This window comes from Zonotrichia leucophrys, chromosome 2 (assembly GCF_028769735.1).
Source record: "Zonotrichia leucophrys gambelii isolate GWCS_2022_RI chromosome 2, RI_Zleu_2.0, whole genome shotgun sequence".
Taxonomy (NCBI): Eukaryota; Metazoa; Chordata; class Aves; order Passeriformes; family Passerellidae; genus Zonotrichia; species Zonotrichia leucophrys.
Window position 1 is genome coordinate 2846971 of NC_088171.1, and position 10947 is coordinate 2857917.

Below are 10947 nucleotides of genomic sequence, written 5' to 3' on the forward strand. Positions count from 1 at the left end.
TCCCACTAGATATGGAATTCTAGTGGATTCCCATTAGAGATTTCCCACCAGATGTGGAATTCTAGTGGATTCCCACTAGAGGTTTCCCACTAGATATGGAATTCTAGTGGATTCCCATTAGAGATTTCCAATAGATATGGAATTCTAGTGGATTCCCACTGGAGGTTTCCCACTAGATGTGGAATTCTAGTGGATTCCCACTGGAGGTTTCCCACTAGATATGGAATTCTAGTGGATTCCTACTAGAATTTCACACCTCCCAGTAGGAATTAAAGTCGTGGAAGCTCTGGGAATTGTGTTGTCCCTCCCACCAGCCTTCAGGTCCCCCATTTTTAGTGAAGACAGGCACACACTCACTGAGGGCTGGCACAAACCCTCCCAGGGCTCAGTTACACCATGGATTGTCTCAAACCATCCCCTGAGCTCATTTAATGCACCAAACTGGCAGGGTTGTAGTTCCTGACACTGAAATTTTTCAACATGACTTTATTAGCCACTAAATTCTGGACTCAAACATGCATTTTTGCATGAAATAACTGAACAACTCCATGAGAAAAGAAAAGCAAACCCAAAGGGAATGGAATAAAGGCAGTAGGAAGTGGTAAAACAAATAAAGGCTCGAACTGGCTCCCTGATTGTTTTCCATTTTCACTTTTATTCCCCTTGCTGCCCTTTCAGATATCTCTGTGGGGTTTGATACAGCACACCTGTGGTGGTTGGGAATGCAGGGAGATGGCAAAGGGCTGCCTGTGGGATGGACACTGGCCATCCCACAGCTCGGTGTAGTGGTATTTTTATAAGGTAAGATAAGATGTAAGCTTAGCTCTTCAAAAGATAACAATATATAACAATAATATATAAAGCCATGCCAAAAATAACAATATATCCCCTTAGAACTCTCACCTTCAAAAGATCTTAAAAGAATATAAAAGAAAGACTTGGGTGAAGCAGGGATGTAGAGCAGGTAAAAAACCTCACAAATGTGGATCCAGATGTGCCTCCATGGTGCCTGTTGGACTCTGGAGTCCAGCCCAGCTGTGCTTCCAGATTTGTGACTTTCCCCTTTCTCCTTCCAAAAGCAATCCCAGCTCCTGCTCTGGGCACATTCCCACTTCCAGGTAGAGAAAAGAACCACCCTGGGCACCAGCTCTCCGCTCCTCCAGCTGCCCCAGGGCCAGGCAGGTTTGCCAAGCCCCGTTTTGGACACACAGCTGGTGCCAGCAGGTGGGCAGAGCACACACAGGTGCCAAGGTCACCTCTGCCCACACCTTTATTTCTCCAGCCCCAAATTCCAATGGGAATGGATTCCAGGGTGAACACCCCACGTGTCTCAGTGCTGCAGGACACACTGGGGGATGTGTGATAAGGTTATCACTGTGGGGCACAAGGGGACAGCCCAGCCCTGCATTAACTCAGCACATTTCCAGCTCCTGGAAAATGAGCCTCCCTTCACTCAGGGTGGGTTTGTGCTGGTGCTGCCTGTCCTGGAGGTTTTAGTGGGGCCATTGGGGCCAGGAGGCTCCCCCTGCCCACAGAGGGAGGGGGCAGGATGGGCTCAAACCGAGCAGCAGCCACTGGAAAAACAGAGGGAAACAGCATCAGCTCCATGGCTTAACTGGGGGGTTTAACACAGGGATTCCCCAGCCCGGGAAATATTCAGGATCAGTTTGGGGTGAGCAACCCAATGGATTGAACGTGCCCCTGATGGACTGAACCTGTTCCTGATGGATTGAACGTGCCCCTGATGGACCAAACCTGTCCCTGATGGATTGAACCTGTCCATGATGGACTGAACCTGTCCCTGATGGATTGAACCTGACCTTGATGGATTGAACCTGCCCCTGATGGATTGAACCTGTCCCTGATGGACTGAACCTGTCCCTGATGGACTGAACCTGTCCCTGATGGATTGAACATATCCCTGATGGACTGAACCTGTCCCTGATGGACTGAACCTGTCCCTGATGGACTGAACCTGACCTTGATGGACTGAACCTGTCCCTGATGGATTGAACCTGCCCCTGATGGATTGAACCTGCCCCTGATGGACTGACCTGTTCCTGATGGATTGAACATGTCCCTGATGGATTGAACCTGCCCCTGATGGATTGAACCTGCCCCTGATGGACTGACCTGTTCCTGATGGATTGAACAAGCCCCTGTGTAGCTCCACATTTCTCTTCACAGAGAAAAGCAAGGCACAATTCTTCCCAAGGATATTTCTGGGTTTTGCATTCTCTGAACGTCAGAGAAAAGGAAATCTCGGAGTTTCCACCCTGACATCCAAAATGTGCCTGAAGGGGGAGAATGGCTCTGTGTCCTCTCTGTTTGGATTTTAGGGGCAGGAATGGAGATGCTAAGGAACGACTGGCTCTGCCATGCTCTGGGTTGGCATGGCTGGACTTGATGACCCCAAAGGTCCTTTCCAGCCTGGCTGATTCTCCAATTAAACGAGGAGCAGCTGGAACAGGGATGTGAGAGACAACTGCTCACTTTGAAAATTTAAAGATGTTTATTAAACGTTAATAAAAACACACCAATGGACTACATAAAGAAAAAGCTGTAGTGCTGTAACTGCCCCTCATGGATATGGATACCATATCCCCAGTTTATCTTCAAGATGGATGCTCAGTGTTTTATACCCCTGGGGGTTGCATCAGCCAGCCCTGGCCCTTCCCAAAGTCTGTCAGGCAGCTTTTCTTTGCCATTTATCAATGGAAATTGCTTTCTTGTAGCTTGATTTGAGGTCAGGTATTGCCTGCCTCACCCCCTAAGCACCAAGCTTTTCCATTCCCACCTGCCCCAGGTAAGGGACACACGTGCAGCCTTCTTTGTACCTGTCCTAGGTAAAACCTGTCCTGACAACCCAGGCTGTCTGATGGGAACAATACAGGGTGGGAAAAGGGAACTGTGGGGAGAACAGAGGACATTTCACTAAAGCTTTTCTCAATATTCACACAACAGTTATCTCTTAATTGCGAGAGCCAATCATCTCGTTATCCATCTCTAACACGACGGCGTGGGAGTGCTCTGGGCTGTTCCCTCGCTATTCCATGACCGGGGGGGGGTTCCCAAATTCCTCCTTTGGGATCGCGGGGAGCGCCCGGCGCCGCTCGGCACCGGGGGCGTGGCCAATCGCAAGGGGCGTGGCTACGAGGACACGGGCGTGGCCAGCTCAGCGGCCGAGTCTATTGGAGGGGCGTGGTCTGTAGTGAAGGGGCGTGGCTAACTGAAAGGGGGCGGTCCCGTGGCGCCCCGACCCCGCCAGCAGGTGTCGCCCTCCCGGCGGACACACACAAGATGGCGGCGGCAGCGGCGGGCGGCGGCGGTGGGGGGACTCTGTGACGGCGCCGCCATGTTGGTGAGGGCAATAACGGCGCCCGGGCTGCGCCGGTGGTGCCAGGGCCAGCGGGGCGCGGCCGCCGCCTGTTTCCCGCTGGGCCGGGCGCTGCTGGGCGTGAGGGGCGCCGAGGCCGCCGCCTTCCTGCAGGGGCTGCTCACCAATGACGTCACGCAGCTGGTGGCGGAGGGCGACGCCCCCCCCGCGCTCTACGCGCACGCGCTGAACGTGCAGGGCCGCTGCCTCTATGACGTCATCCTGTACAGGTGAGACCAAGCGTTGCGGCCGGGGGGAGGGGGAGGTGGGAGCTGGGAGAGACCGTTGCGGGGTGGCGGCGGGTGGCTCCTGACATTTCCGGCCTAAATGTCAAAAAGTCAAAATTAATGTGCAAAAAAGCGATTCCTCCGTGGGTGTGTGCCATCACTCAGTGCAGAGTTTGGGGATTACCGCAGCAGAGAAGTGTGATGGGTGCGATATCCGCATGTGTGGATGTTGGCTCTGCTCTGGAGCCAGGCTGTGAGGGCTGAGGTGTTCCCCTGGAGAGGAGAGAGCTCCAGAGAGAGCTCAGAGCCCCTGCCAGGGCCACATATGGGATTTTAGGAAGGAATTCTTCCCTCTGAGAGTGCTGCGGCCCTGGCACAGGTTCCCAGAGCAGCTGAGGCTGCCCCTGGATCCCTGGAAGTGCACAAGGCCAGGTTGGACAGGGCTTGGAGCAGCCTGGGATGGTGGAAGGTGTCGGGGTTGGAACTGGATGGGCTTTAAGGTCCCTCCCAACCCAAACCATCCTGGGATTGTGTGACAGTGAATGAAGCTTCTCCCCCAGCTGTGTCCAGTTCTGGCCCCTCAGTTTATGAAGGATGTTGAGGTGCTTGAGCACGTCCAGAGGAGGCAGCGAGGCTGGTGAGGGGTTTGGAACACAAACCCTGTGAGGAACGTGTGAAGGAGCTGGGGTTTTTGACCCTGAGAAAAGGAGGCTCAGGGGTGACCTTATTGCTCTCTACACCTTCCTGAAGGGAGGCTGCAGACAGGTGGGGTTGGTCTCTGACAGAACCAGAGGACACAGTCTCAATATACATCAGGGAAGGTACAGGTTGGATATTAGGAAAAAATTTGCACCAAAAGAATAACAAAGCACTGGAATGCTCTTCCCAGGGAGGTGGTAGAATCACCATCTCTGGATGTGTTTAAAAAAAGACTGGACATGGCACTTGGTGCTATAGTCTGGTGGAGGTGTTAGGGCACGGGTTGGACTCGATGATCTTGGAGGTCTCTTCCAGCCTCATGATTCTGTGATTCTGTGAAATTCCCTTTACTGTAGGTAAGAACAGAGAATTCCACATGGGCAGCCCTGTTTGTGCCCCTGGGAGAAGTGAGGGCAGTGTTTGCAAGGGAAGCTGAAACAGCTCAGGTATTTTCACTGTGGGGACGTGGGTGCTGCTCCCTCTGTGCCATCCAGAAATCTGAACAGAAATTTCTCTGTGGATTTGCACCAGGATCCAAATAAATACCCACCTTTGTCTCCTGCTGCTGTGGGGGTTTATTTTCCTGACCTTGGGGGTGTGATATTTTATTTTAGGCTCCACGGGAGCACAGCAGAGGAGCCTCACATCCTGCTGGAGTGCGACAGCAGCGTCCTGGACTCCATCCAGCAGCACCTGAAACTCTACAAAATCCGCAGGAAAGTCACCATCAGCCCCTGCCCCGACCTGTCCCTGTGGGCTGTCATCCCTGGGGACACCAGCTCCCTCCCCAAACATGCAGACCAGGCTCTGCTCCTCACCCCTGACCCCAGGGCAGAAGTCATGGGCTGGAGACTGATTGCAAAGAAAGGAGCAAATCTGGCAGAGATTATCCCTGGCAGCCAAGTTGGAGATGTTCAGGATTACCACAGGCACAGGTATAAACAAGGTAAAGCCAAGCCCTGGTTTGCAGTATGGGTTTTGGGAGTCCACATGCTGATTTCAGGCAGGAATAAGTTATAAACCCTTCATTCCCATTTTTAATGCATTTAATTTGTTCATTAATAGATATATTAATTGCTGCTTTGAGCATTAAAGTGAGCTGTAATTCTGTCTGGTGGCAATGTTTGGGTATAATTTTCTCTTACTCAGATTATGAGGATTGGTCAGGAATGCTAAAAGAAAGCCAGGATTATTCATTTTCTTAGAGAGAAGCTTCTGTGGTTGGAGTAATTTTGATTATTTTGGGATGACACACAGCCTTGGCACTTTTCTTGTTACTGAGGAAGCAAAAGGAAACACCCAGACTTGGCTTCCTAAAAACTTTGTGGCAGGATTTTTTGAGTTTATTCCAAGGTCAGAGAGACTGTACAGGGATCTCAGTCCTGGGAGCCTCAGTGCCTTTGATTTTAGTGTGTCCATGCTGATAAAGGATTAAATTAATTGGGAAAGAGGGTAAGAGGATGGTCCTGTGCTGAGACTGGGATCCCCTTGGGTTGGAAAATCAAACTGAGAACGAGCCGAACAATTCAGAGCACAAATCTAATGAGGAGCAGCATTTACCTTGATGCCTCAGGTTTTAGCTTTTATATTTTCAGATTCTGTGCTGCTTTAGTGTGTGGGTCTGAGCTCCACATCAGGGCATGGTGAGCTCTGTGCACAGAGCAGGGAGACAAAACAATTCCTGCTCCAGCTGGGCACCAAGGACAAATGATCCAAATCTCAGCCCAGGAGCACAAACCCCGTGGGCTGGAGAGAGAAAAACAAGCAGGGTGGGACTGCCTGGGCTAAAGCTGGAATGGGACAATGAACTGCAAGGTGCAAATGGAGCAGAACTGATCCCAGGGAGAGAGCCCGGGAGCGCTCGTGCATTTTGGGGCCATTTTGGTTCATCTTGGGTGCAGCCCTGGCTGGGCTCTGGTGCTGCCCAAGGTGCATCCATGGAGGCCTTTTAATAAATCTCTGCTTCATTCTTTTTATTCTTTATTATTTCTATTCTGAAATATGGGTGTCCTCAAGCCAGGTCTCATAAGCTCTTGGAGGTGTGTTTCACACCCAGGATAGCTCAGGTACCCTAGAAGGCATAAAATCAGCAGGATGGCTTCTGGTGCAGTGTTGGAAACAAAAAGGTTTTAATAAAGGCAAAATAACAAAACTCTTTACAGAGAAAACCCGAGCAAGGTGCCAGAGGTTCTTGCTTCTAGTAAAACACCTCACAAAAGCGATCAGTTCCTTTGCTCTCTTCTCTTTCTTGTAAGTTGCTCAGGTGGGACTTTTTGGCTTCTGTCCAATCCTTAACTTTGAGGTGAAGTCCCCTAGCCTATGAGGTGTCTTTTTACCTAATTGAGAAGAGAAAATGTCACCCTTAGGTTGGACATGACACACACATGTGATCAGCATCTAAGAAGAAAAAGGTTTTTTTATTCTGCATGTTCTCCAGCTTACATACTCTTAACAAAGCGTGATCTTAAGTGTGGTGGTGTGCACAGGGTCCCAGGATGAGGGAAGAGATGAGAATCTTGACTCCATGTTTCAGAAGCTGATTTATTAGCTTATAATATATATTATATTAAAAGGAAATGATATGTTAAAACTCTACTAAAAGAATAGAAAAAGGGATTTCATCAGAAAAGAAAGGAATTGAGTGGAATGATAATAAAATCTTGTGGCTGACCAGAGAGTCTGAGCCAGCTGACTGTGATTGGCCATTAATTAGAAACAACCACATGAGACCAATCACAGATCCACCTGTTCCACAGCAGCAGATAATCAATGTTTGCATTTTGTTTCTGAGGCCTCTCAGCTTCTCAGGAGAAAAATCCTAGCAAAAGGATTTTTCAAAAAATATGTCCATGACACTTAAGTCATTAACTACATCACAATAACTTATTCTATTCATTGGTGCAAAGCAATTAATGTCAATATAATTGGCAAAATTTTTACAGAAATTTAATAAAGCATGTATACACATCTACTTATGCAGAAAGTCTAGCTTACAAAAAATTTAATGTATTTTTTCTGTTTCCATGCTGACAGCCTTGTCTTCTTCCTTGCTATGGATGCATTCAAAAATCATCAATAGTTATTTATTTTATCAACTCAGCTTTGCTTGCAGGCCAGCTGTCTAACCTCTCTGTGAAAAACACCAATCACTTGTTTTTAAATTTTAAAAGTTTAATAGTAATAAAAATGGTTGTTAAAAAATAGTAATACAATTAGAGTCATAACAATTTGGACAAATTGAATTAGGACAATATGAGACAATAAATACAAAGAGTTATGGACAGTCTGGATACCTTTTTCTGGGCAGCACAAGCCTGAAAAAGGACCCACGTTAACAGAGGATTAACCCTTAAAAACAACAGCCTGTTGCATATTCATACACCTCATACATGATGCATAAATTCCATTCAAACACAGGATTCTGTCTGGGCAGTGTCAACTTCTTCCTCTGAATCCTGATGGCGTCTTCAGGGCTGAGCAAGGCAGGAAGAAGTTCATTTCTCCTGATAATGGGGCAATAAATTCTCTTTCTCTGAAAGATTCAGGTGTCCTGTGGCTGCTGTCTCTCTGCAAGCCCTTTCTTTAAAAAAGTATCCTACATAACAGTTTCTATTTTAACAATTTTTGTAACCTAAAACTATATTGAACACACTACTTAAGAGAATTAATACAGCATTACTTTCTAACACAACACATATAATATTCATTTGAATATTTGTGAAAAGCCAATCATAAAATACACATTTTTCACACCCTCCACGCTAAACTTCTGGGTTTATTTCCTTTTTAAGGGCACAAAGGATAGTTTTGTCACTCTGTCAGCAGGGGCACATTGCTATACTGTTATAGCTCAGTCCAGCCTCTAAATCATCCTTCTCAAGGCACCAATCTCCACCTTTGTTCTCCCCTAGGAATCCCTGAGGGGGTGAAGGATCTCCCTCCTGGCGTCGCTCTCCCCCTGGAATCCAACCTGGCCTTCATGAACGGCATCAGCTTCACCAAGGGCTGCTACATCGGCCAGGAGCTGACGGCCAGGACCCACCACATGGGGGTGATCCGCAAGCGCCTGCTGCCCGTCACCTTCCCGGGGCCGCTTCCCCCTGCTGGCGTCCCCGAGGGGGCCGACATCCTCACGCAGGCCGGGAAACGCGCGGGCAAGTTCCGTGCTGGAGGGGGAGAGCTGGGCATCGCCCTGCTGAGGCTGGCTCACCTCCACGAGCCGCTCTGCATCCCCCTGGAGGGGGCCAGGGTGGAGCTCAGGGCCGCCACGCCCGAGTGGTGGCCAAAAGGGGCTGCTAAGTAGGTGAGGGAGCAGCTTTGGGAGAGGTTTGGGTGGGGAATTTGGGAATGCTGCTGTTCTGTGGGGAGGGTCTTGCAGGATTCCTCACAGCGAGAACCCAAAGCTGTGGCAGATCACTGTGGGTTGGATCTGCATGGAGAGAAAAATCCAGGGAATTGCAGCTTTTCCTGAGGGTGATCCCCAGTTTTTTAGGGGTGCCATGACTTGTTGGGACCCTGTATTTAGGGGGTGCCCTGTGTTGTTGGGTTGGATTCTGGATGGATCTCCAGGCTGACACTCACTCCCTCAGACTCTGCTCTCCCAAACAACGGGATCAGGACTTTCCCTGTTCCATGCACTGATTTCTCAGTTCAGAATTACCATTCTGAGATATTATAATTTTATTGGTTCACAATAACCATTCTGAGGTATTAAATCTTATTGGTTCACAAAAACCATTCTGAGATATTATAATTTTTATTGGTTCACAATAACCATTCTGAGATATTATAATTTTTATTGGTTCACAATAACTATTCTGAGATATTATAATTTTTATTGGTTCACAAAACTATTCTGAGGGATTATAATTCTGTTGGTTTTTTTTTTTTTTTTTGAGTGGAGATCATGCTGCTCTTATTAAGATGTATTCTCAGGCTGAAGTTTTTTGCTGCAAATTGTTCCTTGCACTGAGCTTTTTCAATTTGCTGGTGGGGCTGGTGTTTCTTCCCACCACTGGAATTGTGTTCAGGAAGAGGAACACCTTGTGCTTCACATGTCAGACCTTGATTTTAACTCATCCCTGGGGAAAAAAGGTTTCAAACCTCCTGTCCTGTCCCCTGCTTTGGTGCCAGTGGAGGGAGCAGAGCCAGTTCCTGCCTCCCCTCACTCAAACCATTTTTTGGGAGAGGAAAGGGATATTTTCAGTGCCACAGGTGCTGGCTTGGCCTGGCCTTGCTGAGGGAGGATTTTCACCATGTTCTGTCCCTGCTGCCACCTGCAGCTGGGGTTTTCTCCATCCACCACCCCAGGTTTTCAGAGCAGCCCAATGCCTGGGCATTTCTTTGCTTGAATTTTTCTGCCTGCCAACACTCCTCTGCTTCCCCAGTTTTTCTTCTTGCTGCAACATATTCCTCTTATTATCATATTCCTCTCTTATTCCAAAGCCAACCAGCTCTGTGCCTCCTGACCCTGTAAACTTGCAGTGATTTATAGGAACCCTTTTTATTTTTGTATTGTAATCAATCCATTACACAATGAGAGAGCTGCCCAGGTGAGATCCCATTTTCTCCAAAACAAAACCAAAAAAGCCTTTGCATGAATATTTGTAACAAAACCCGTCCCAAATCACATTCTGCCTTTGTTTCAGTGTTACTGTGAATGGAATTTGTCTGTAAAGAAAATGCTTATATTGATTAAAATTCTATGGTTGTTGTAAAATGATTCTGTGGAATATCTCATTAATTATTGCCTCTGATTTAAATGGGACTCATCTGAAAGAGAAGGTGCCTTTTGTTTGCTTGGTGTGAAGACATGCAACAGAATAAATGCATTTTCAGGTTGCTTGCAGACAAGAACCATGCCTTAGCCTGTTGGTCAGGTGTGGGATTGGTATCAGAGCCTTTCTGCTGGGAAAAGAAATAAAATTGGACCCTTCAGAGGCCACAAAGCTGAAGCAGCTTTTCCTCTCTGCCACCCATTGTGCACAGGCTGCTCAGAATGGTTTTATTGTCCTGGGGTGAGCAGAGGCTGAACAAACACTGAATCAACTCCTCTGTTTGGGGAAGCCCTGCATCCTTTCTGCCTTGGTCACACATTTCTTTTGTTCTCCACAGTGTTTAAATGGCTTTTGTTGCTGCCAGCAGCTGCAGGTGACACAAGGTTAGACATGAGAAGGTGCTGCTGGGGTGAAGAGGTGTTTGATTCTGGAAAACAAAAAAAATGAGGTAGAAATTGAAAGGATGGATGGAGGATAACCCAATCCCTGTTATCCTTAATTTTTTATTCTTCCTCGCAGCCTTTTTCTCCTTTAGTGATTGGAGCCAGGTGAATTTGGGGCTGGAGGGTGCAAGAGTTGATTTTGCCTCCCTGAGAACCATGGAATTATTCAGGCTGGAAATGACCTCTTGGATCATCAATTCCAACCATTAACAGCACTTCCAAATCCACCACTAATCCACATCCCCAAGTGCTACATCTGCCCAGTTTTTGGGGTGTTCCACCACATCCCTTTGCAGCCTGTTCAGTGTTTGACCTTTCCAGTGAGGAAATTGGAAAGGAGAAGGGCTGTGCAGGGAGACCTGGAATGGTTGGATGGATGAGCAGAGTCCAGTAAGATGAAGTTTGATAAATCCAATGTCCAGTTC

The 10947-nt window shown here is 47.9% G+C and overlaps 1 protein-coding gene across 1 annotated transcript; it reads left to right on the forward strand.

Moving 5' to 3' along the window:
• Nucleotides 1–3293: 3293 nt before the first annotated feature.
• IBA57 (iron-sulfur cluster assembly factor IBA57) lies at nt 3294–10024 on the forward strand. The gene is made up of 3 exons (XM_064703771.1): nt 3294–3606; nt 4917–5248; nt 8214–10024. The coding sequence occupies exons 1-3, from the start codon at nt 3356–3358 to the stop codon at nt 8603–8605; spliced, it is 975 nt and encodes a 324-aa protein (XP_064559841.1). The 5' UTR covers nt 3294–3355; the 3' UTR covers nt 8606–10024.
• The last annotated feature ends 923 nt before the right edge of the window (nt 10025–10947 follow it).